The following is a 27,641-nucleotide window of genomic DNA, read 5'->3' on the forward strand; positions in this document are numbered from 1 at the left end:
TACACTTTTCTAGTCTTTAGTTAATCAATCATGGACAAAGTCATGGTGTACACTAGGGCAAGCTGTTCAATAAAATAACAGAAGTAGGAGGACATACTGTTCAGGATCCATCAATTTTGTGGGGGGGGGGGGGGGGGGGGGGGGGGGGGGGTTGTTCTGTGCTGTACAAGTCATTTAAAAGGTTTGATGCTATATCTCATCTGATGTAGATATTTTTTGAACATTACTCCTATTTTTGAAAAAAGATTTTCGAATAGTTCTCTTGTAAAAGTGATCCCACTGAAAAAAAAAGGAGCTGATCTTATCTTAGCAAATGAACAATGGTCATGCCTTTTATCAACAGTTTTTAAATAGCACGTTTGAATCAGGTAGACCTTACTATTTGCATAAACCTCATTTGTGCATGGAAGCTAGCTCATTGCCGAAGAACATATTAAATTCTTATTTCCAGTCACCCCCCTTTTCTTCTTAGTTGTCTTTTCCCAACCTTTCACATATTGAAACATGCATGGGGAAATGTTGTTTAGATAGCTGGGCACTTGTGCTTTTGCCCTATGGGGATATCTTTCTGTGCTTTGCTTGCCTTCTGTTGATAATCTTGTAGCTATCAGGTTGAATGACATTCCCTGTTTAGTTTGACCATGAAAATCCTAGATATACCATTACAGGGCTATGCCAGATAAAGATTCAATTGAAGTCTGCAATCTAAAAATGTGATCGTGATCATGTTTCCTATTATAGTGGTTGTTAGCAAATGCGGATTAAATGAAAATTTGCATTATAGGGTAACTTGTTTGCTTGTTGGGAGTGTTTGGAAGAGCAAATCACATGATATTCAACTTTTTCAATTTATTCAGCAATAAGACCAATATTTTTCATATTCAGTTCTGTATGAAAAATTTGTCACCGGTTTAAAAAAGCTGAATACATATAGCATTGAATCAAGGCACATACAAGACCAGCCAAAGGGCGTACAATGCACTTTGGTTTTCAGTTGAAAAAAAGTGTGTGATGATTATGGCAACAAAACCGTAGTTTGTATTTAAACATGAAATAGCTCACAATTAATAGGAAGCTAGAATGAAACATATTACACTGAAAATTCAAATAATTTCTGGAAAACTCTGGCAGTAATGGGCAATATTCTTCATTCCCATGGAAGTATGTTTTCAAATTTAGGTGTCTAAAAATTTAATTTTCTCATTTAACCAATATTTTTCAGTTAGGCTTTTTGTTTCTTTCAGGATTAGCAATTTGGAATTGCTCACCTCAGAGAGTATTTAATTTAATTAATTTATTTATTTTGCAGCGCACATCTGCATGTTACAGGGCTTTGGGTTTGTTAAAGATAAAAAGTAATTCTTGAGTCTTGAATATCTGGTAAACATCTCTCCTTGTTTCTCTTTGTTAAAATATCTTCTTGAAGCTTTCTTTAAAAGGGTAATTATATTAGGTCAGAAACACCTTCATTTTTATCAATCAGCCTAGTTTAGTTCAGTTAGAAATTTGTAAGGGAAAATACTGTTGCTGTTAAAGAAATGTTACAACTATTACAGTCAGATATCTAATATCGCCCATTAATACACACATTTTCTTTGTTCAGAACAGTTGTTTTTTTATAGATTAAATAGGTCCAACATTTTACTGTGAGATTTTTGCAGCTGCAGTTTTTTTTTCAGTTTGCCAGTATTAATTTAAATACCAAAGTGAAAAATGGCCTGTGCTTATACTACAAGGATCTCAAATGAATGCAAAGTCCTGATTGTTCAACACATTAAAAAAAAAAAGGTACTTTCACAGTCAACAAGTTATTTTACTCAGTAGAACACAAAAGTTAAATGGTTTGTAACTTCAATATTAGCAAGGAAAATACAGTACAAATTACTAAAAAATACTAAAATATAGAATTGTGGTCAGGTCTCTTTACTACACTTAATTGTAGTAGTAACCTGAAATTTTGAAACTTTTAATAAAAAGTTCTTAAATATAAATTATATGGCAAATGTACAGTACATTGCTTTTCAGTCTTTAATCCAGTGTTTTGCAGTAGAACAGTGATCTTATATCACCATTTCTATTTTAAAAATAAGTCTGAATTCCTTTAGTATCATGAATGTGAGTTATCAGAATCTGGTATACCACTGTCTCTATAGCTTCTGTTACTACTGCTTTCACTATGGTTGTTTTTATACAGATTCATCCCATTAGGTGGGAATATGGTATGTATTACAAACTCCTCCTTGGACACTTGTTCATTATTTATTGGTATCATTTGAAAAGAAGTCTCCCTGATTTCTAAGATGGAATTGTCCTTCTTAGTTCCAGCTTCAGCATAATCATCTTTTCTCCTCCGTCCCTTGCTATATGCATAGTTCCTTGAAAACAGGGATCCATTCCTATGAACGTACCAGCAAACTAAAGCAAGCAGAGCAATAGCCACTAGAGCCACTGCACCCCCAATGATGGCAGCCAAAGGTAAATTAGAGTTTTTGTATGGTTCTTTCTCTTGCTCTCTGTTAAGGGTTGTTGTAGGATTGTACATTTTAAAGGGTGATGTTTCAGTCTCTATGCACACAGGGGTTTCATCAGATAGATAGATGTTACTGGTTTCCATGGGAACCATACACACTCGATATGGTGACTCAGGCTCAAGAGCCGTAAGTAAATATTCAGACCTGTCACCCGTAACAATTGTTTCAGTTATAGATCCAAAGGCAGGGCTATGGTCCATCTTGAGCCAGCTCAGCCTTAATGCAGTCATGGGTAGTGCAACTTTCCAAGAAATGAGAATAGTCTCAGTGGTAACCGATTTCACAGTAATTGTAATTATTTTCCGTACTGGACTTGCTGTAGTTCTAAAAAATTTATGGAGGTCAGGTGTCTTTATCTCTGTCTGCTTAGTCATAGAAGTTGGCCATTGTCTTTGAGGAGGGTATATTGTATTGGACAAGGCTGTAAAAATTTGAACAGTAGTTTTGATTCCATTATCTTTACAGTCAAAAAGCTCTGTATTAAGATCCTTGATAGTCATTCCTCTTACTCTTTCTGGTGCTTGACACATTAACCCTCGTACATTAACTTTTGAAGGCAATAGCTGCAGCCAATCACGTATCCATTTCATTTTGCAATCACAGTACCAGGGGTTGTTTCGAAGAAATAGTTGAGTCAGATTGTCCAGATCATCAAAGATACCCTGAGGTAAATTGCTTATATTGTTACTAGACATATCTAATCGATACAGCTGTCTAAGATCAGCAAATGAGTTTGGTGGTACATGATTCATATGATTTTCTTGAAGGTAAAGCTTTCTTAGGTTTGTACCTGGTAAATTTACAGGTGGAGCGGTAAGAGAGTTACGAACCAAAGACAATTCTGTCAGATTGATCAGATTTATGAAGACTTTATCTCCTAACCCATGATTGTTTAAAAGATTTCCATCAAGAACAAGACGCTTTAAGTGTGTTAGATCTTGGAGGGACACCTCTGAAATTGTAGAAATACGGTTATCATCCAAACGTAGTTCTTCTATTGTTTTAGGCAAACCCCAGGGAATGGTACTAAGATGGTTTCTAGATAGAAAAAGAAGTCTGAGGTAAATATTGTCCCGGAATGCTCCATCTTCAATGCTAACTGCAGAAACAGAATTATCATCTAAATGTAATTCTTCCAGAGAAGGAATTTGAGAAAGTGAGTCATAAGTGATGGTCCTTATGTTATTTTCCTGCAAATGCAATTCTTTTACATGTCTTGGCAAGTTGGTAGGAAATTCATCTAAACTGTTACGATATAAGTAAATTCTCTCTACCTTAACTAAGGTTTTCAGGTCAGAAGGAATCCCAGCATTATTTATTTGATTGTTTTGAAGGTAGAGAGTTGTAGCATCCTCTGGAATTCCTGTAGGAATTGATGTCAAATCACGATCATTGCAATAAATGAAGCCTGCATCACAGCGGCATAGTGAAGGGCAGGGTTTGGCACTGACAGCCTGAGGTGCCATTTTAAGTAACAGTCCAATTATGGTCCAAATTAGAAAGATGATCCATGTTGCAGTAGTCATGGTCACTGGTTTGGGTTCTGGGATTTTAGTAATCTGAAAGGGAAAAACAGAAAATGAACTACTATAGAATTTTGATAAGTACTGAAATCACTGCAATAAAAACATCACATAAAAACAGAGAACAAAGAATTAGTACACATTTTTTTTAAGCATATCTAAACCAAAAAGATGTATTTTAATTCTTTTCTGAAAAAAAAGAATACAATATTCATTTGTCTTAAAGAGCAAATGTGAATTGGGGCCTGATCTCTGTTAAACTGGGGATAAATGGACCTCACCAGTGACTCAGCAGCAGTGATATGTATTGCCCTGTGGGAGACTGGAGTCTGGTTCCCAACCCAGCTTCCTCCCCTCAGGGCCACAGAAGAAACTGAAAGACCAAAACCTAAAGGTTCTCTGCCTTTTTGTAGCAGGGAGATGAAGTGCCCTGAAATAATATTTCCACCATTGATTAACTTATTCAGTGTTTCATTTTTTGAGTTCTGTCCCTAGGTGCAGGCATTTTGAAGGATACCTTTTGTTCTTGAAACTTAAAAAGTGCTATTTGCTTGGAGCCAGTGTTTTCATTCTCTCATGCAGGACATATTTCAAAAGCTATTATTAAAAATACAGTTTGCCTTCTCCTGGGGTCTTAAATGTACTTTCCCCATTTAGAATCATGGTTTTATGCTACACCGTGTGCCTTTTTTTAATGTCAGATGTTTAAAAATCTGGTGTTGTATAACATGAGTTGCTAAAGTCGTAAAAAAGACATAAAAAGAAAAACTAAAGGGGGCTATTCATTTCTAACCAGTTGGCTGAAGAATTTCATTATGTGCATACACTAGTGCTGAAACATGTATCATCATTGCTTAAAGCATGTATGCTAAGAGACTCTTGACAGTTTTTTTTTTTGCAGTGAAGCATTCAGATTGAACAGATAACCTATCATATATATTGTTTAAACAAAATTTCTGCTCTGAAATGCCTGTTAATTTAAATGTTGTGCTTATGCAATTAAGAGGCTTCAAAGTATGACACTAACATCTTTCAGCTTTTATTTTAATTAGTGTAATGGAAATTTAAAATGCCAATTATAGTTTCCTACCTTGACCTATCTTGTTGAAGATCTGATTATAACTTGCACTTTATCCTCCCAAGCATGAAGAGAAGAGACATCAGTTTCAGTCCTACCTGATTTAAGTTGTGAGTAAATTGTGTGCTTGCAGAAATCCAGTGAACATAAATGTGTGCTGTGGATACTATGACTTCTGGAGGTGTGGGAATATAGTTTAGTCCTTTCCGCTGTCTCTCCTTCACGATGCAGTCTCGGGTGATCCTTGTTTGCTGTGTACACCTTCTGATTAGCCCCACAATGTTTGACAAACATTCCAACAAAAGTTCACCATAGTAGATAAGTGTCCCAAATTGTTGAGGACAAAAGGTTCAATTTCTTGTTTCCATACTAGACTTCCTTGTTTTCTTTCTTTTCTATTTTCAACCTAAATTGTGTATGCACCCTCTTTTATTTGATTTGAGTCTTTTTAAAAGAAATTGCTGTCTTTGTAATTCTTATAATCTTTTCTGTGTAAAATAGTCTTAGAAAATATCTTCAGTTCCACATCAGGGAAACCATTCATGATGGTAAGGCTGAAATGACAATTAGCTCTTCAGGAGGCTGAAAAAAAAAGGTTTGTCCAGTCCAGAATCAGCCAAAAGGTAATTTGTAAAGTAGTTACATCCTCAAAAGTTTGCACCTGCCACGAAGATACATTAGTATTGACTTCTTCATCCCTTGTACTTGGTCAGAATTTTGGAAGCAAAAAATATTCCTTCATGTTCTAAGAGAAATGGCCTGTTTTCCTTCTAAAAAATGGATGTGGGTTATCTGCTTGACAGATATATGTCCCTTTGGAATATCCTTCTTTGGTTAACTTCCTGTAAAGCAAGAGCAAGGTATTGGTACCAGTAGATGAAATAAATTGCATTTTTCTTTACAAACTTTCAAAAGTGCTGTATTTATATAAGTACAGTAATTGCTGTCTGTTCCAGAAATTCAACAATAATTCAGAGTTTACAGAGGTCAGAGACTGAAGTGGATTTGCTAGACTTTTACTTAAGCCATTCCAGTACCTCAGTTAAAGCAGAGCAGTAACTGAAGTCAGCTTTATCAAATAACTATAGAGAAATTCTGTTTTAAGTGGTGGCACATGTCCCTTTTGCTTTACAAATTGAAGAACAGACATAATAGCGATTTGTGATCAGTTGCTAACCTGAAATTCCATCTTTTGTTTTGAACTACCAAAACAATCCACATACCCTACTTTTTAAATATAGAACGAAGCTGCTCAATATTCTAAGTATTAGTCACAAATAAACGATGGAAAGGTCTTAATATTGTGCAGTGCATAACAGGGGTAAATGTTCATATGAGTTTAAAGCCTACAGGCACTTTCTAACCAAAAGGCTTTCCACTAATTTTTAAAGCAAAATTACCCTGGGAAAAGTACCTGCACACATTTATACCTGCTAATGTGCGTGGGAACTTTTCTCCTGAATATTTATGCACAGGCTTTTCACAATCTGGAAAGCATGTATGTAAATGCTAAGCCCACTCTAACCCCTCCCCTGGGAATTCTTTTATATGTGGCTAAAAATCCGCATGTACAGGGTGTACACCTGTATTTTTACCCTCATGTTGAGCGGGTAATTTTACAAGAGGCTGTTGTGTGGGTAAAGCATTGTTTTGCCCACATAAATGTTTTTTTTTAAATTACCCTATATATTGTTGACTGTTTGGTTCTGTCATGTTTTCTTTAGTTAAATTATATGTCTTAATGAATTTGATTTATTTTAGATAACTGCAGGTAGAATTACGGTATTTGTCTCATTGAGTGGAAGTGCACGTTTGTAGCATAGGTAGTAAATAACTGACAAGTTATTCACCTCCTATTTGTCTATATTCTCCTAAAAGCAGTGTCTGACAAACTACTAGTTACTGGAGAGCATATTTATGTTTAAGGATGAGAGAAAAACATAACTTGTATAATCATGCAGCATATTTTATATAAAACAATACTTTTGTGTTATTTCTCTAAGAAAATGGCTACTTTTTAACACCATTAACCCTACTGCATAGGTTCCAGTGTCAGTTAGTTGCTAATAGTTGCATTTGTCCGAAATAGAAATGCTTGACCCTGATATTAAGTAGAGCAGTAGCCATAATTTGCTGCTTTTTTCAGTAATTACATTACGTAGCATCCTGCAAGCAAAGCATCTGTTCTAGGATTCAGCTGCCCTAAAGAGCTCGTGTATTAATGCACATTTACATCCTCATTATATAAACTATATACTCAATGCTAGTTTAACTTATTTTATGCTACCACTATGGTTTTTTTGTATATTCATATATTGACATTTAGATCCATCACAACAGTGTTTCACATTAGAAAGCAAAGTAATGAGATGAAAATGAATAGTGTAGTAGTCATAAGAGTGATGAAGTGTTTAATAAATATGGTAGTAGTCTGCATTGAAATTAACAAGACACTTGAAAAGTGTGCATCTTTATGTATTCTTGCTCACTGTTGGGATTTTTTTGTTAAATTTCTTGTATTGTACATTAGCCATATTGTGAGGGCAATCACCAAAATATTCTTTTGTGCGAGTAAATTTATAGTTGAGTAATTTGTGCTACTTTGCTGGCAGCACTGATGTCATGGGATAGATACTCTGCAGATGGATAAGGGTCCATTGTAGAAAATACCAATGAATGTGCAAACCAGCTGCAAAGTGAAGCATATAGAAGCTTTCACTTTTATATTCCTGGCTAAGATGTTAAAAAATGTATATTGATTAACCTCATAACATCTGTTTATAGAGAAATAGAAGTACTAATAGAAAGTAAAAGATACAAGTATTTGTTTTGCTTTTTTGAGAATTTAAACTGCTTCCTCTCGGCTCCATTTGTTATGCAAACCACTTTTCATTACCACTTTTCTGTCAGTGGCTATGTAAGATGTAAGTGAAAACGCATTAGCTTTTCTGAGGATTTCATTCTCTCTCCCCAAATTGCATGAAAACAAAAGAAAAAAAAAATAAAAGCAGACTTTTCTGAAGGGAAAAGAAACTTTCAAAAATGTGGATTAGGCTTTTGTTTGCCTTTCCTCCAGTACTTTCTTCCCTTTCACTTAAATCAAAAACAGTTTCTCCAGGTCTGTTTGTGTTCATGTTTGATATCTTTTATAAACTGGGACTATAGATGAAAACCCGCATTTTGCATATCAAAGGCCACAGTGGCCCTGTCCACATAGGAGCAGCACTGCCCTGCACCACTTTTATTCACATAGGAGCAGGAAATCCTGCTGCCACACTAAATCTTCCTTCTTCTGAAACTGTCTCTGTTTATGCACTGACATCAAGTCATTAAAGCTTGAGCTTGCAGGATGAAAAGGAAACTGACCCCCACTGGTGTAGACACTGTGGTCAAGTTTCTACAACATCAAATTGGGAGGCTTTATGCAGCCATGATTTTGAATAGCACCATTAAAATATTTGAACAAAACATGATGTGAAACTTAACAAGAAGAAGAGCAACAGAATACAGGAGCCCTTACTGAATGATAATTTGGTTGCCCAAAAGTATCAGTCTTCACTATTCTTGAAACAATTTTGTTAACCCTTATTGTGATATGGTTTAGGAATTGAAAGTTGAACATTTTAGTACTTTTGTAAGCTATCATAAATACTTTCTTAGTTTCTGTTGCTTTTGGCAAATTTCTGTGTAATCCCTGCAAATATAAATGCAGCTGCTATTCTTATTCACGTTGTTTTTCATCTATTTTAGCGATATAAGTAAAAATGAGGGCATTAATATTTTTGTATATTCTAAGCTGTTACTGTGTCTAAATGCTGGATCCAAATATCTATATAGTACAATAGTTGGATTTTTCAGTATTCACCTGAAAATGATTTTTAGTTGGGGTTTTTTTTTGTATAATAAGTATGTTACATTCTTGTGTAATAAGTATGATACAAAATACATCTTCAAATAGCATGGCCATGTCATTTAATAATGTAAAAAATGTTTTCCTGATGATGATATTATGTCAATCTACCTATTGACATAATATATTTGGTTAGCTGATATGAGATGATTAGTTTTATGTATCATTTTAATAATATTGTATATGAATACAGATCTTCAGCCAATTCTGGGATCTAAAAAGAAGGATCAGTGCAAAAATATAGGAATGGTAAGCTGTAGGAAAAATGCATTTTTATTAGATTTACTGTGTGGCATAGTCAATAGTAAGAGTTAAATCCTTTTTAAGCCCCATCTAGTAGTTGCATTTTCCACGATCATCAGGTTTCAGGAAGGTGCCCCATTCTTTTGTTTAATGCTAGGCAAGCAGAAGGACCTCTAACTCTTCTCCTTGGAATCTGGAGGGCTCATTGAGAAGCAAGTGTGTGCCTTAGTCTGGAATATAACTTTCTATTTTTTATGTATAATTAGATTATGGAAAATAAAGTGAAAATGAGCCCGAACTTGAGAGATTTTAAGAATGGGGTTTTCCCTTGGCCTCTTGCTCCTAATTTCAAGGGTATGCAATGAATAAGCGTGACTCTACTTCATTTAGTTTTGCTTGTAAAGTTAAATCAAGCATCCTTAAGACAAAATTGCAAATTGTGATGTTACCTTTCATGAGAGCACATTAAGCTTAACCTTACTGGAAATGGATAATGATTACATGAATGAGTTGTATGTGCTGTGCTGGGAATTGAAAGGAGACAAAATCATTATAAGATAAGATTATAGGCCTTATTGAAAAATTAATTTGTCTCATTCTGTGCTTATGAGGAAAAAGTCTTTATTGAATAAGGCCCTATATATTTTTATAAAGCAGAATGATCATTACTGGAGTCGATACATAATGTCCTAAATTATTATAACATTTTTCAACTAATTTATAGCAACAAGCTATAAATGAAAAAATTATAATACTTGTAAGAAAAACTATTTATTAAAAAAGGCACTTTTTTTTTAACCACCTGGCCATTCTGTGTAACCAAATGTATTTGAGATTTTCATTTCAAAGTTGCCAAGGTAACTTGCTCATGTCTAAAGTGAAAGAATAGGAAACAAAGCTGGTATTGTCTCATCAAGTGCAGGCAATATTTTCCCACTTGTAGAATATAAATAGAATAATACCTGGTAAGGAAAGGAGGTTAACAGGCTCCTGGCACTTTACCTAAAGGCATGGAAAGAGGTTACACAGGCATGAAATTCTGTTTGAATTTAATACAGTTCTATTTTACATTTGTTAAACTTGATATTTTAAACTTCAGTTTACACCTGTTTTTAGCTGGAAGCAATGATGCAAAACTAGTTTTAAAAAATATTGAGGTCATATGTCATGGAAGTTATTTTCTGTCTTGTACTGAATTGTTTTGCTTTTTGCACAAGTTACCATGTCATAACTCCATCCCCCCCTTGCTTTATATTCCTTATGCACCTCTCTTTTCTTTAAATCACTTTGTTTTGGTGTTTCAGTAACTGCTGTGTAATGAAAGAGAGTATTTTTGGCTACTGTTGTACAGTTTTAAATTAGGAAGCTCCTTCACGGTCGTAAATGCTTTAAAAGCTTTTGTGAAATAGTTTCTGAAGACACTAATTCTTAAAGAACTTCATGATTTTGTAGTTCTTGCATGAAGAAAAATATTTTTCAGCTATGTTAAAAGTATTACCCTCTGCATTGTTCTGCATTAATGTTGGCACACTCTTAGATATAAATTCAGCATGACATTGCTTATAGAGAAGAAGTTCCTTGTGCCTTTGGTACAAAAATGTCTGGATGTAGATTTTTTTCTCTCTCAGAAAAGATCAAAATAAAAAGTTGGCTTTGAAATTTGCCTAGCGTTTTTATCCAATTGTTAGTGGTGTACCCTGCAATAAGTCTGATTTTTTGAAGCCGTAACGCAGATCTTGGCTGTCCAGTCTGCTTTGCTTTAATTGCAACAAAGCCTCCTGTTGAGCAGAACCATGGAGGCCACAGAAAAAAAAAAAGAAAACCTTCCTCTCATGAAAGAGTTTGTTGAATCTTACCCATGTTTATTTCATTAGTCACGATGTTTATTCAGTCATTATCGCCAGCCATCTATTTCAAGCAAAGTGGTATAATTGTATAAGATTGCTTAGAACTGTCTAGGATTTTATAAATCAAGTTAGAATTAGTAGTGCCTCTGATTTCTGAGGTTTTAAAGATATTAGAGGACTGGGAGAATAAGAACAAGCTGTATAATTTCATTTCTGAAATTAATTTCTTATATTGTCATAGTTGTAATGTGGATATATTGTCCTGATTGTTGGCTGCATAAAATGTTTTTTTTTATTTCACTGATCCAAATGTTAGCGTGGTACTTATAGACTATACAAGGTATTTATAAATCAAGGAAACTGATAACTATTTAAATCTAATAGTTTTTATGTGAAATTTATGAAACAGTAATGACTTATTTTTAATGTATGATCTCTAAATTGGAAAGCATGGAAGCTTGGGGGGTATATAATGACATAGATTTGTCAAGAAATATTAAATATCAATCTGTTTTTTTTATGGCATGCAATTTTTCATTCTGTACACTTAAATTGATAACTGTGTTTTTCATCTTGAACAGAAATATTTATCAGGGCTGTATGCCTTGAGGCCATAGATGCTAAGTATAATTGGAGTTTGTACCTGATTGGGCACTGTAGTATAGGAAAGCAACCACAGGTAATTTAATAGTCTGCTAGCAAAGTCTGACAGCAATAAGATTATAAGCACATTTATTTCACATTGCCTTATTTGACCATAGAGAATTGTCTTAACCAGTAGATACATGAAAAAGAAAATGAAGGGGAAACTTGAAATAGCAGTGACCGAATAGCCTAAAGATTTCCCATTTTTCCTGTTAATTGAAAAAAAAAAAAAAAAAGAAAAGCCCCAACTTTACAAGTAGGATTTCTACATGTCACTAGTGTTTCTATTTTAGAATTGTTTATTTGGTGGTTAGTGAATTTGATCATACTTGGGTTAAAAAAAAGAAAACTGAAGCTACATTCTGTGTGTATTTAAACTAGATCTGTAGACCAGTGGCTAACTTCCTTGACCCAGCAGTAATGAATTCTTAATGTTCATTTATCAGTGATACTATAGCTGTAGTGCTGGTTTCAGCTTTATCTGAACATGTCAAAAAACATGTTTAAACAATACTGTTCACAGTCTCTGGCCTGATACACATTTTGTGTCTATGGGAAAAAGGTTTGGTACATTAGGCTCAGAGTAGAAGCCATGCTAATTTAAATAAAATAGAATTGAAAAACTCAGTTGCTGCTCAAGCATGTGTTGTTTTTTTTATGCAAGCACATTTTGCCTTTACTATGTTATTGACATAATAGGCTTAGAATAATGCAAGCTAAATCTAAATGAATAGATTTGCATGATTTAATCTTCTTTGCCAGATAAAGCACACCATACTTTCTTCTGTACACTGCATTCAGTAAGGCTGATTTGGTTAATTTAAGCCTTATGTTCTGATGTTAGGAACTGCAACTCATCAGTGGGCTTCGGTGAAAATCCTCTAAATCAAAGGTTTTACTGCTGCTTTTGTCAACATGTCTTAAGAAATAAGAGTAAATGGGCTCTTATTAAGGCGTAAGCTGAATATGCTGCAGTTATACATATTTTGAAAGAATTTGGTTTCATATTGTTGCCCTATGATTTATATTACTGTAAATGGTGTTCGAAGTAAGACCATTAGTATTAATATGATACAAATAAAACATTGCAAATCAATATGAAAATATGCTGTCAAGACACCCTCCCATCCCCCATCAATTTCTTATGAAATTTAGGCCACGATTTTTCAGAGGTTAGATACAAATAATTTTTGGAAGGCATGCTAACATTTTGAAAATGTAAAGCTAATGTAAAAAAGAAAATGCTTCTCATTTTTAAGTGTTTCAGATCATTAAAACTATTTTCAACTGTTAGCTACTTTTTCCTAATAAGGAACTCTAATATTTAAATCTTTTTTTTTTTTTTTTGCTATTTTTTGTTATATTGGATCTGACAATGGGATATCCACAGTATGAAGGAAGCTTTGCTCTAATACTTAGCTTCGTTTGTTTCTCGTACTTGATTTAGTCACATTGCTATGCTGGTCACATACTACTTTTGTCCAAGCAATGAAATTTGGTATAATGTTGAAAAGTGGACAAGGTTTGAAGCTCTCTCTTTATATTGACTAGAACTGAAACAGTTTAAGCTTGTAAGAGTGGCATGTTTGAAACTAGACAGACTGTAAGGGAGTAGTTCAGATTTTAAAACCTAGGTGTAGCTGTTTGTTTATCCTTTGTAAAGACTGTTAAATCTACAGAAGTGATCATGCACTGTAGCTGTAAGCCAGATCTGTGTTCTTTATGTAGTGCATGTGCTCATGTTCTTAGAGATTATTGATTTCCTTTCAAAGCAAAAAAAAAAAAAAAAGCACCTATTAAGGGATCATACCTTACATATAGTACTGACCACGTTTGGGAAATGTGCAGCTTCACAATCACTATAGTAGATTTTGTTAAATAGTTGAGAATTCATGCAGACCAGGATTTCACCGTCTCCAGCCTGCAGTATTAAAACGTCTTTTTGCATAACAATTGAGGTTAACATGTAGTCTATACCTTTTTTGCTAACCCTACTATTAACTGCTGTTTCATAAATTGCTCAATGTACTGTCGTAAATACTGTGTAGACTGGTGAACTGGTACTCTGTTCGTCGTGTAGTTATCCAGTCAGTCTAGTTAATTTTTAATTCAAATATTGCACTTCATGCACTTTTGAATTTTATAATTGGGAGGTGAGACCCAACTTTTTCCCCCTAGGAGGTCAGAATAAAACAAAACACTTACCTGAAAGATGAGAGAGAGAGAAGAAAAGAAAATCCAAGTTTTAATGCAGCTACGGCAATAATTCCACTATTGGTAATCTGAAGTAATAAAATGTTCTCAGTCTTAAAGCCCAATAAGCAGGAATGCAAGCAGCAGAAGTAACTATGATTTGAGCGGGTTCAGTGTTAGATCACTCCTCCTACACTGAGAAGGAGGGAGAGAGGGAAAGCATACCAGATCCACAGAGAGCCCACCTCAAAGTCTGAAGTTAAAGCTTCATCTAACAGTGGCTGAGTGAGACAGTGATGTCATTGATGGGTTGGACCTATCTTGGCTGCACTTTGTGAGGTAGCTGGTATACTGGCTGGCTGCATGTTATAAACACTAGAGGGAGTAGAAGAAGGCTAATATATGTAGCACCAGGCTGCCAAAGCACGATTCCAGCCTTGGTGGTTCTGTCCTTTGTTAAATCAGTTTTTAAAGATACAAAGGGTAACTAATGGCTCTTCTTATAACTTTATACATACTCGGGAATGTTTAGTAGTACTGGAAATGATAGATAAAAGAAATCTTCTTTTCCTTTACATTGTGCAGGAGTACTTTAAATATATATTCTCCCAAAACACACACACACACACACACACACGCACGCACCAGTTTGGGAAGAATATATATTTCAAAAATTACTTTGTGTGATTGTATGCGTGTGTGTGTGTATATATATATATATATATATATAAATATACACATACTACATAGAATGCTGCAGTTAAGATTATGACTGGCAGAAACCTTTATGAAGAGCTGTTAAGAATTATGGGGTAGATTTTAAGAGGCGCGCGAACAGCCTACTTTTGCTTGCGCATCAGACTCAAGCAAAAGTACGCTGGATTTTAGTAGATACGCGCGGAGCCGCGCGTATCCACTAAAATCCTGGATCGGCGCGCGCAAGGCTATCGATTTTGTATAGCCTGCGCGCGCCGAGCCGCGCTGCCTCCCCCCGTTCCCTCCAAGGCCGCTCCGAAATCGGAGCGGCCTTGGAGGGAACTTTCCTTTGCCCTCCCCTCACTTTCCCCTCCCTTCCCCTACCTAACCCACCCGCCCGGCCCTGTCTACACCCCCCCCTTACCTTTGTCGGGGGATTTACGCCTCCCGGAGGGAGACGTAAATCCCCGCGCGCCAGCGGGCCTGCTGCGCGCCGGGCCGCGTCCTGGGGGCGGGTACGGAGGGCGCGGCCACGCCCCCGGGCCGTAGCCACGCCCCGTACCCGCCCCCAAAACGCTGCCGACACGCCCCCGGAACGCCGCGACGACCGGGCCCGCCCCCGACACGCCCCCGACACGCCCCCCTCCGAGAACCCCGGGACTTACGCGAGTCCCGGGGCTCTGCGCGCGCCGGGAGGCCTATGTAAAATAGGCTTCCCGGCGCGCAGGGCCCTGCTCACCTAAATCCGCCCGGTTTTGGGCGGATTTAGGCGAGCAGGGCTCTGAAAATCTACCCCTATTTGCACATAAAACATGAAAATCATATGTCATGTATGGAGAAACATGCTATGAATGATAAGTTGTGTAGGAATGTTAAATAATAGCATAGGTTGTCAGTATGTATTTGACAGCTTTGCAGCTATTAGTGTTTTTTGAACTGACATGAACTGAGGGTTCTTTCCCCCAACCCAGAACATGACAGGCAAATTTTTTTCTTCTGTCAGATAGTGGAATCAAATGTTTTAAAAGGTTAGATTGTCATCAAGGAAGTCATTCTTGCATAGAGTTAGATATGATTTCCACGTGTGTGTGGTGTGAGAATTAGATAACAGAAGAGCATGAAATGAGAAACAGTGGATAGAATACAGCATGTTGTCTTTGTAATGAGCCTTAAGTTTGTATTATTATGCAGTAACTGCTCAGATTGATGGATATTTACTTTTTACATTATTACTAGGGTTAACCTTTTAAAATACATTTTTAATTTTAACCTCATAAATTATAGATTCCTTAGAGTATGTTAAGTAACGTCTAATATTTGATTAGAACAATTTAGGTTATATTAACCATTATGTATTTTTTTTCTTCCTTTTATTTTTTTTTAAGTCTTTTATAAACCTTTTGGATTAGAGTGGTGGATTACTGCCTGGTACAAGTAAATAATATTAATCTCTATAATAACTTTATTTAGTTTATTTTCTCTGTAAGTTTCACTGATGATAGATTTACCCCCTTGGTTCTTTCTTTAGACATTGTAGAAGGTGGCGGATGCCTGGAATGCCCTTCCAGAAGAGGAGGACGAAAACAGTAAATGAATTCAAAAGGGAATGGGATAAACACTGTGGATCCTTAAAGGCTTGAGGATGATAATGAAGAAAAGGATGCATTGGTGTAACCTGCATGGAGCAGCAGTTACTACCCTTAACCAGAAGGCATAGGGCAGAGCTTTCCAAACCTTTCGTGTTGGTGACACACTTTTTAGACAAACATAATTTCATGACACAGTAATTCAGTCTACTAGCAAACCAGAGGTTAAAGGTTAAACGAATGAAACGTATTTTGACAATTTATGTGTTTCCTTAAATATATACATAAATAAAATGTTTCATGACACAACCTATCTCATGAAAACCTCTCATTTATATAAAAAATATATAATATTCCAAGATTAATGTTATTGTTATAATTTATGAGTAACAATAATAAAACAAATTGTCTGTCCCCCCCTATTCACATAAATAATAAAACAATAATGAGTAACAATAATGAGTAACAATAATGAATAATAATAATGAGTAACAATAAAACAAATTGTCTGTCCCCCATCCCAAGCACATGTCTGGCCGCACACACTAATATCTCCCCCCCCAGCACATGTCTGTCCCCCACATACTCATCTCTCTCCCCCACCCCAAGAACATGTCTGGCCCCCACACACTCATCTCTCTCCCCCCCCAAGCGCATGTCTGGCCGCACACACTCATGTACCTCTTCTTTTTTTTATTTTTTTTTTTATTTATGCAATTTTACAAATATTTATCAAGATGAAACTTGAAAAAGAAAAGTAGAGAGGGTATACACAAACAAAATACCACATTTGGTTATACATCATACAAGAAAAATATTTTAAATTCCCATTCTCTAACATTTAAGTCCCCTTATTTGGGGGGGGGGTGAGTATCCACAACCTAAAGAAATAATAACAATAATTTTTAAAGTAATTCCAGACTGTTACAACGAACATTTATCCATTCATGAGAGACTAGGGGTATCCATACAAGATTCCATGGGGGCTACTGGAGTCAACGGTTTTTTCCCAATTAAAAATTGGGTCAGCTGCGGAGGATCAAAAAATACGTAGGTATTCCCTAGGTATTTGACTACACATTTGCACGGGAATTTCAAAAGGAAATTTCCTCCTATAAATCAACTTGTGGTCTTAGCAGCAGAAAAGCCTTTCTCTTCTTCTGAGTTTCTCTAGATACATCTGGGAATGCACGTATTCTACAGCCCAAATAATTTACATTCCGATTCCTCAATACTAATTTCAAAAGCCATTCCCTGTCTGTCTCTAGTGCCAAAGTCACTATAAGAGTTGCAGGGACGGCCATCTCTGAATCTGATGTCTCAAGGATTGCTGATAAATCCAATTCCGGAGGTTGACTAGTTACAGGTCTCAAAGTTTCAACTTCTCCTCCTTGTTCTCCCAGTAATGTTCTTGCTTTAGGCAGATAGAATATCTTGATTATTGGTGGTAACGCAGAATCTGGGATTTTAAGAAAATCTTTTAGGTAACTCGTAAAGACCTCTCTAGGGGATCTCATAGGTAACTGAGGAAAATTAATAAATCGCAGATTTCTGCTTTTAACCAAATTTTCCAGACTTTCCATCTTTAAAGCTGTACTATGCCTTTCTTTGAGAATTACCACTTGATTTTGTTGTACTTTGTCCAACTCAGTTCTTATCGCTGATATCTGATTTCCCATTTGTACATATTCGTTTGAGACCACTTCAATTTTTAGGTCATGCTGTTTAACTTGCTCCGTTACCGGAATTAATTGCTGGAGAATAGAATTTCTCATATCATTTATAGCCTCCCACAGCGTTTCTAATGAGAAAGTCATAGGTCTTACCAGAGGAGGGATTTCTGCTGTTGTTTCAGTTCCGTTTACTTCGCTCGCTCCAACGGGTTCCTGTATTCCTCCCCTTTCCACTCCGGTTAGCCCTGTTGATTCCAGCGGGCTCTGGGTTGCAGCTAGAGTCTCACCCGGTCCTGACAGGCTTGTCCCCATAACACTTCGGTCCTGAGGTACAAACACCTCCGATGAGGCTCTCCTTGCAACCGCAGGATTTACCGGGGGGGTCCTCTCTGCGGAGCTAAACGAAGATGTTGAGCCCGGGAGAGCAGGGAGCTCAGCTTCTCCTCCCCCACTCTCCAACGGCTGCTGCCCCGCTCCAATTTCGCTGCGACGCATGTGAGAGTCCATTGGACCGGTTATGGGCGTCCCGGGGGTCAGTGCAGGATACTGTCCCCTCGATTTTCGCTTCCTCCCCATTTCAGGTAAAATTTTGCAGGAAAAATAAGTTTTTTTTCTCTTAGCCAAGAAGTCTCACGCCGACCTAAGCAGTCCGGCGGCCATCTTAACTCCGCCCCCGTACCTCTTCTTTTTGATTCTTGCCAGTGTTTCATGAAAAAACAAGAGCTATTTTCCAAAAAAACAAGCCCAAGCACATGTCTGTCCCCCACACACTCATCTCTCTCTCCCCCCCCAAGCACATGTCAGTCCCCCACACACTCATCTCTCCCCCCTAAGCACATGTCTGGCCCCCACACACTCATTTCTCCCCCCCCCCCCAAGCACATGTCTGGCCCCCACACTCATGTACCTCTTCTTTTTGATTGTTGCCAATGTTTCATGAAAAAGCAAGCACTATTTTCCAAAAAAAAAAAAACCAAGCCCAAGCACATGTCTGTCCCCCACACACTCATCTCTCCCCCCTCCAGCACTTCTGTCCCCCATACTCATGTACCTCTTCTTTTTGATTGTTGCCAGTTAAGTGCTTCACTCCCTTCAGGGTTCAAGCCTGCCATGGTGCATAACACCTTCCAGGATCACCAGACACTGTTGCTTGCAGACAGTACTCCTCGTGGCCAGGCCTTATCGGCAGCAGCAGCCAATGACAGGGACAGCTGGGCTCAAGTCCCACCCACCAAGCCCAAAAAAACCACGATTGACAGTAACGAACTGAAAAAAAAAAAAAAGTGAATTGCTAGAAAAAAAGGCCCAAACTCGCGTTGGAGTTGACCGGGCTTGCGTGACACACCTGCACACTGCAGGCGACACACTAACGTGTCGCGACACAGTTTGGAAAGCTCTGGCATAGGGGATCACTACCCTTAACCAATTAGCCTTGAAGATTTTGACACAGTTGTAACATTGATTTCTGCTTTGACAGCAAGGCAGAGAGAAAAGGGTATTGGATACTGAAGACAGCCAAGGCCACATGATTATGAAGGAGCTTACAATTTACTTCGCATTCGAGATGGCGATGAGTGGAAGACGGCCTTCAACACTTGAGACGGCCACTTTGAATATCTAGTGATGCCTTTCGGCCTGTGCAACGCCCTGGCTGTCTTTCAAAATTTAATGAACGACATTTTCCAGGACCTCCTCTATAAGTGTGTTGTTATTTACTTGGACGATATCTTAATATTTTCTCAAGACATGACCACTTATCAAGAGGATGTTAAGAGAGTACTACAGAGGCTCCGTGAGAACCTTCTCTACACCAAGCTATCCAAATGTGAATTTCACAAAGACTCAGTGCCTTTCTTAGGCTACATCGTCTCCAATCAAGGCTTTCAAATGGATCCACAGAAGCTAGAGAGTATCAAGAAATGGGCGCAACCCACCGGGTTAAAAGCTCTCAGACGCTTCTTAGGTTTCACCAACTATTACAGGCCCTTCATTAAGAGCTACTCTTCTCTCACAGTGCCGCTTACCGCTATGACGAAGAAAGGTGCCAATGCTGCCAGTTGGTCTCCAGAGGCTATAACTGCATTCCAGAAACTAAAGGATGCCTTTTTAAGCAAGCCGTGTCTTCGACACCCAGACCCCTCCAAGCCTTTCATCGTGGAGGTCGATTCCTCTGACGTTGGCGTAGGGGCAGTATTAAGCCAGGCTGGTGATTCAAAGGATGCAACAGCCCTGCTCATTTTTCTCCCGTCGCTTCTCTCCTGCAGAGAAATATTACGGAATTGGAGATAAGGAGCTCCTGGCTATAAAGATGGCATTCGAAGAATGGTGCACTTGGCTCGAAGGAGCGCAACATCAAGTAACTTTTTTCACAGACCATAAGAATCTGGAGTTCCTTCACCATGCACAGCGCCTGAATGATAGGCAAGCGAGATGGTCTCTGTTTTTCAACAGATTCAACTTTGTACTTAAGTACCACCCTGGAGATAAGAATATCAGAGCTGACACTATCTCGCTCATTCCTCTCTGAGGATGTACCAGAAGAACTGCAACACATCTTTGATCCAGAGAAGTCATATTGGCAGCTACCCACTCTGTATCTGCAGGGAAGACTATCGTACCCAAGAACCTCAGAAAAAAGTTATTGGCTTGGGCCCATGACTTCAAACTTTCAGGACATACTGGTCAGCGGAGAACCCTATCTAAACTTCAAACCTTTTACTGGTGGCCCACCATGAAGGAAGACACTTTCTCCTACGTTGCTTCCTGCGCAAACTGTGCTAAGCAGAAGACGCCTCCGGGTTGCCCATGGGGTCTACTCCAGCCCTTGCCTGTGCCAGAAGAACCATGGACACATATTGCCACAGACTTCGTGGTAGATTTACCATCTTCAGGAGGAAAGAACACCATATGGGTAACCGTAGATAGGATCTCGAAGATGGCACATTTTGTGGCTCTCCCAGGCTTACCCACCGCCATGAAGCTCGCCAAGTTATTCATTCAGCACATCTTCCACCTGCATGGCTTGCCTAAGCATATAGTCTCCGATCGTGGAGCCCAATTCACGGCTAACTTCTGGAAGGCACTATGTAAGAAGTTCGATATTGCCCTCGACTTCACATCGCATATCATCCTCAATCCAACGGGCAAATAGAAAGGATGAACAGGACACTCAAACAGTTCATTTGTGCCTACGTGAACACACGCCAGAATGATTGGAGTGAACTGTTACCCTGGGCAGAATTTGCCATAAATTATCATCAAGCAACATCCACTGGATCAACACCATTTTAAGTGGTCTACGGACGACTACCACTACCACCACTGCCACTTCCGCTATCAGTGTCGTCCCCAGCAGCTCAAACCACTGCCAAAGATATCCATCAACTTTGGACTCAAACAAAAGAGATGCTTGTTAAAGCAGGACTTTGAGCAAAGAAAGGATATGATGCTCATCACTGCAAGGCTCCAGACTTCAAGCCTGGTGACAAAGTCTGGCTTTCCACTAAGCACTTAAGACTGAAACTTCCTTCAGCTCGGTTCGCTCCTCGCTTCATTGGACCTTTTCCCATTCTCCGACGAATGGGCAATCTCGCTTACAGTCTGAAGCTACCATCCACTTTAAAGATCCACAATGCATTCCACGTCTCACTATTGAAGCCATTGATCCTTAGTGAGTTCTCCAACAAGATACCAGAAGTAACACCTGTAGATGCAGAAGAAGACATAGAATATAAAGTAGACGCAGTTCTTGATGTGAGAAGATGAGGCAGAGTATGGAAATACCTGTCATGGGAAGGGTATCGCCCTGAAGAAAACTCTTGGACACCAATGTCTAATATCCTGGATAAAGAGATACTATGGGACTTCCATCACTTGCATCCTCAAAAACTAAGACCTGGTAGGAAACAGCGTGGACGCCCTTTGAAGGGGGGTACTGTTGCGTCCGTCGGTCTTCGACGGCTTCGCCCTGCTTGCCTCACCTTAATCTCGGCTCCTCCCGCTTACCTGGGCAAGATGGCTACTGCCGCATCTACAAGCCGACCTCTCTGGCATCCCCGGAACGGCTATGGTGCAGCCTCCCGCCATTGCTCCTCCCAGGTATCTACTAGGGTGCGTGCGCGCGCAACCCACTTCTTTGTACCACCCTTGACGCGAACCTCAAGGGCGTTCCCTCATGCTGACATCATGCCATCCGGGTATATTACCTTCATTCATTTGCTAGCTCCCCGAGTTAGCAAGGACTCGAATCCGTTCCTGTCTATGCTACTCTGCCGCTTCCATGCTGCCGCAGGAAGCTCTCTCTCTCTGCCCTTTGGGGTTATTGCTAACCTGGGTACCCGCTCCTCGGGGGCCCTCTGCTTTATTTCAGGTGCCTTTCAGGGAACAGGTACTCGCTCCTCGAGGGTCTGCTCTCCCTGCCTCGGTGCCTGTACCTTCTACAACTTATCTGGTGGAATCGCATATCAACAGCAACACCTAGTGAGTACAATAACTCTGTCTATGTCATCCACAGTATCTCCTTGCTGGGAGACCTACTGCGGAACCTCCTGATGTCATCTGGGAGAGAAGAGCTCCCTCTGCCGAAGTCCCTGAGACTGCAACTACTGACTGCCTCACTACTGCTACCTGCTGGCTATCATCAAGCAGTTAAAATATAGAATATTTCTGTGTGTTTGTGTTGTAAGAGTCTAGCCCAGTGCTGTGGCTCCTCATGGGGCTCCTCCCCGTGGAGGTGGTCATCTCCACAGCACCCAAGGATTCACCAAAACACACATAATAACAACAGTCGAATTGGCTAGCAGACTGAATATATAAAAACAGAAGAAATTACTATACTAGGTCAGACCAAAGGTCCATCGAGCCCAGCATCCTGTTTCCAACAGTGGCCATTCCAGGCTACAAGTACCTGACAAGTACCCAAACACTAAGTAGATCCCGTGTTATTGGTGCCAGTAATAGCAGTGGCTATTCCCTAAGTCATCTTGATTAATAGTAGTTAATGGACTTCTCCTTCAAGAACTTATCCAAATCTATTTTAAACCCAGCTACACTAAATGCACTGACCACATCCTCTGGCAACAAATTCCAGAGCTTAATTGTGCATTGAAGGAAAAATAATTTTCTCCAATTAGTTTTAAATGTGATACTTGCTAACTTTATGGCGTGCCCCCTAGTCCTTCTAATATCTGAAAGAATAAATAACCGATTCACCTTTACCCTTTCTAGACCCCTCATGATTTTAAAAGCCTCTTTCATATCCCCCCTTAGCTGTCTCTTCTCCAAGCTGAACAGCCCTAACTTCTTTACCCTTTCCTCATAGGGGAGCTGTTCCATCCCCTTTATTATTTTGGTCCCACTTCTGAACCTTCTCCAGTGCAACTATATCTTTTTTGAGATGCGGCAACCAGAATTGTACACATACTCAAGGCACGGTCTCACCATGGAGCGATACAGAGGCAATATGACATTTTCCGTTTTATTCACCATTCCCTCCCTAATAATTCCTAATATTCTATTTGCTTTTTTAACTGCTGCAGCACACTGAGCCGACGATTTCAATTTATTATCCACTATGATGCCCAGATCTTTTTCCTGGGTGCTAGCTCCTAATATGGAACCTAACATCGTGTAACTACAGCAAAGGTTATTTTTCCCTATATGCAACACCTTGCACTTGGCCATATTAAATTTCATCTGCCATTTGGATGCCCAATCTTTCAGTTTCGCAAGGTCCTGCTGTAATTTATCATAATCCGCTTGTGATTTAACTACTCTGAATATTTTTGTATCATCTGCAAATTTGATTACCTCACTCATTTGAGTTTTACCATCGCTTTATCCACCTGTTTGGCCACCTTAAGATCATCAGATACAATTACCCCCAGATCCCGCCCTTCCTTTGTGCTTAGAAGAATTTCACCTCCAGTACTGTACTTTTCCCTTGGGTTTTTGCATCCTAAATTCTTTCCTCTACATTTTTTAGCATTAAATCATAGTTGCCAGATCTTGGACCATTCCTTGAACTATACTAGATCCCTCATAATGTTTTCCAAACCTTCCTGGCTGTCCACCCTGTTACAGATTTTGGTATCATTGGCAAAAAGACAAACCTTTCCTGATAATCCTTCCATTATGTTGCTCACAAAAAATATTGAAAAGCACCAGTTCAAAAACCGATCCCTGATGCACCCTACTAGAAACAACCCCCTTCCTCAGAGAAAACCACATTTACCACCACCCTTTGTTGCTTCCCACTCAGCCAGTTTCTAACCCAGTCATTCTCTCTAGGATCCATAATAAGAGTAAACCATTTATTTAGTAGTTGTGCAGAACTGTGTCAAAGGCCTTACTGAAATCTATGTATATATGACTAGTGCTCCTTCTTGGTCTAACTCTTTGGGTACCCACTCAAAGAAACTGATTTGTCTGACATAGAAACATAGAAACAACTGCAGAAAAGGCCCAAATGGTCCATCCAGTCTGCCCAACAAGCTTATGGTAGTAACTGCTGGCCATACAAGCCACCTTTATAATTATCAGTTTCCCCGACTGTCAAAGTCAGGGCCCTTGTTGGTTGTTGTTTGAGTCCAATTCCCTGTTATCTCTTGCCATTGAAGCAGAGAGCAATGTTGGGGTTGCATCAACAGCATTAAGGCTTATTGGATAAGGGTAGTAACCACTGTATCAGTAAGTTACTCCTATGCTTATTTTCCCAGACTTTGCAATTCAATGTCCTTGTTGGTTGCTGTCTGAATGTAATTCCCCTTTTCCTCTTTTCCCCCAGCTGTTGAAGCAGAGAGCAATGATGGAGTTGCATCAATAGCATAAAGACTTATTGGTTAAGGGTAGTAACCGCCACACCAATGACTTACCTCTGGTAGAACCTTGCTGCCTTGGGTCTTACAATCCATTGGATTCTAAAAATTGCACTATCCTCTGTTTTAGCAGAAATTCCATTGGTTTTCTCACCACAGAGGTCAGACTAACTGGCCTGTATTTCCCATCCTCCTCCTTACATTCACTTTTAGGAATAGGAACCAAATCTGCCCTTTTCCAGTCCTCTAGAACTACTCCAGACTGTAAAGAAACATTGAAAAGTTCAGCTAGTGGATCTGCCAGGACATCTCTAATTTCCCTTAATACCTTTGGATGTATCCCATCTGGTCCCATTGCCTTATCTACTTTAAGTTTAGTTAGCTTCTCATGAACACACTATTATGAAAATTGAATGAGGTTTACCTCACTTCCAATCTTATTTGTGCTTGCTTTATGTGGTCCTGTTCCATAGTGAACACCGAACAGAAATATTTTTAAGCAATTTTGCTTTGTCCTCATCAGCCTCTCCTTCACCTTTGAGTCTCATGCAATGCAGATACTGGAACTTCTGCACATGTTCAGTAGAGGAAAACCTTTATGAGCTAAGAGAGAAGGGTCTGTTTGGCAAATTCATCCTGTTGTCTACAGAGAAAATTGTTTATGGTATGCAAACTTGGTCTAGCTTACTTTCCTCCTTCCCAGGCAAGACCCAAATTCTCTCCCTCTTCCACCATCCTTCCCAGGCTGTACCCCAGCATTGCAGAAGAACATAACACTTGCCATACTGTGTCAGGCCAAAAGTCCATCAAGCCCAATATCTTGTTTCCAACAGTGGCCAATCTAGGACACAAGTACCTAGGAGGATCTGAAGGGATAGATAGATTTAAAGCTGCTTATCCCAAGAATAAGCAGTGGATTTCCGCAACTCTACCTTAATAATGGTTAATAACCTTTTCCACAAACAACAAAGGAGAGCAAGTGCTGCACTTGAATAATACACAGTAATGAATAGAGTGCAGAACGAAGTAAGAGTCCACACAGTAATTCTAGTATAATGTAGAAAATGATTTTCCTTGGTGGTAGCAACTCAACAAACTTTAAACAGTGCCTTACAGATTCTTAGCAGGGCACCTGACACGGAACCTGTGTTTCGCCGGGAGGCTGCGTCGAGAGGGACAGAGCAGAAATTTTTAAATCTGATGAAATTTTTAATTGAAAGTGTCCAGGAGTGTCGGGGGACCTGCTAAGAATCTGTAAGGCACTGAAGTTTTGGAGTTGCTACCACCAAGTAAAAGCATTTTCTACATTATATTAGAATTACTTTGTGGACTCTTACTTCGTTCTGCACTTTATTCATTACTGTGTAATAACCTTTTCCTCCAGGAATTTGGCCAAACCTTTTTTTTTTTTTAAATCTGTTTATTGAATGTAGAAAAACACCTACATCTGACAAATCCAACCGAGGTGGGGGATCATCCCCATCTCAAAAAGAGAAAACCAAGTACATCAACACCAAGATATTAAGGTCGTACAGCAGTATAATAAGGATGTGTTTTCCATATAAATAGATACATGCAGCTGCATTAATAGCTTTCACCACATCCTCTGGTAATGAATTCCAGAGTTTAATTATGCGTTGAGTAAAAAAATATTTTCTCTTATTAGTTTTAAATGTATTACCTAGTAACTTCCTGCACTAGGCCCATTCCTGCAAGCCTCTAAGTGGCTGCCACTGGGCTGATTTATTGTCTACTGATGCTTCTTTCTTCCTGTGGCCTGTGTGAGGTATCTCCAACTAGTTCCGGCACATGCAGGCTGATTTGATGCCTCCTCCTTCTGGCCCATGCAGTTGTTTCCACATCTTTCCTGCCCATGTGGACCTGTTTAAAAGCATTATCACCAGGGGAATAAATCTCTTAAGAAAACTTCAATATCCGGCAAAAGAAATGTCTTTATATATATTTTTTACAAGCCGTAAAGCCCGTTAAAACGGGCTACATCCCTCTGTCTCTCACCTCCCCCTCATTCTCTCTCCCCTCACTCTTCACCACCCCCCTCCCCCACCCACTCCTCTCCACCCTCCCTCTCCTCACTCAGTCCCCCCTCTCCCTCACTCCCTCCTCTCCCTCACTCCCTCCCACTCAGTCCCCCCTCTCCCTCCCACTCACTCAGTCCCCCTCTCCCTCCCTCCCACTCAGTCCCTCCCTTCACCCACCTCCATTTCCTCCCGGCGCCGTAAGCGCGACTTCCCGCAACCCTCACCCGGCTCCATTGACTCCTCCCGCTCCTGCCGGCAGATCTCGGGGGGGGGTGTCACTCCCGCCGCGCGGCAGTGACCCCCGCGAGATCTGCCGGCAGATCTGGGGAGGAGAAGTAGCGGCACCGCGCGCGCGCGGCGCCGCTGCTTCTCCTCCCGCTCCTGCCGGCAGATCTCGGGGGGCGCGGGAGTGACACCCTCCCCCCCCCGAGATCTGCCGGCAGATCTGGGGAGGAGAAGCAGCGGCACCGCGCGCGCGCGGCGCCGCTGCTTCTCCTCCCGCTCCTGCGGCCCCACCGCCATTTTTTTTTTCCTGATCGACGTCCTTGCCCGCACATGCGCAGTAGAGCTGCGCTCTACTGCGCATTTGCGGGCCGTCGGTCACAGGCCATTTATAAGGTAGATGGTGTGCATTTTTATAACCTTTGTTTTCTTTTCCTGTGGGTTTTTTTTGTGCTTATTTTACTCTTTTGTTTTAACTTTCTTTGCTGTAACCATCCCTTCTCTTTCTAGCTCTCTTCCATTACCTCAAGCCTCTTCTCTGTAGTGACTAGCAGCAGGAGGCAATCCCAGCAGTAGTGGTCATTCCTCTCCCACTTGAGTCTGGCTCCTCATCCACCTGCCTGGGATTGGTTAACTGCCT

The 27,641-nt window shown here is 39.6% G+C and overlaps 2 protein-coding genes across 8 annotated transcripts in view; one reads left to right on the forward strand and one right to left on the reverse strand.

Annotated features, from left to right (window-relative positions):
- The window catches only part of MACROD2 (mono-ADP ribosylhydrolase 2), a 2,649,380-nt gene that overhangs the window by 359,901 nt on the left and 2,261,838 nt on the right, over nt 1-27,641 (forward strand). The window lies entirely within an intron of this gene.
- Nucleotides 1,624-14,221, reverse strand: FLRT3 (fibronectin leucine rich transmembrane protein 3). Of its 4 annotated transcripts, XM_029593568.1 has the most exons (4): nt 13,983-14,221; nt 10,248-10,287; nt 5,145-5,974; nt 1,624-4,090 (listed from the first exon to the last, which is right to left on the reverse strand). In XM_029593568.1, exon 4 carries the CDS (start codon nt 4,055-4,057, stop codon nt 2,108-2,110), a length of 1,950 nt encoding a protein of 649 aa, XP_029449428.1. In that variant the 5' UTR covers nt 4,058-4,090; nt 5,145-5,974; nt 10,248-10,287; nt 13,983-14,221; the 3' UTR covers nt 1,624-2,107. The 4 variants fall into 4 exon arrangements, with proteins under 4 accessions (XP_029449428.1, XP_029449429.1, XP_029449427.1 ...); XM_029593569.1 differs by lacking the exon at nt 10,248-10,287 and having other exon boundaries at nt 5,231-5,974; XM_029593567.1 differs by lacking the exon at nt 10,248-10,287.

The sequence above is a fragment of the Rhinatrema bivittatum genome, chromosome 3 (genome assembly GCF_901001135.1).
Source record: "Rhinatrema bivittatum chromosome 3, aRhiBiv1.1, whole genome shotgun sequence".
Lineage (NCBI taxonomy): Eukaryota > Metazoa > Chordata > Amphibia > Gymnophiona > Rhinatrematidae > Rhinatrema > Rhinatrema bivittatum.

What these genes read in the sequence shown, in the direction of transcription:
- FLRT3 (XM_029593570.1), bottom strand. Translation starts at nt 4,057, where the DNA reads ATGACTACTGCAACATGGATCATCTTTCTAATTTGGACCATAATTGGA.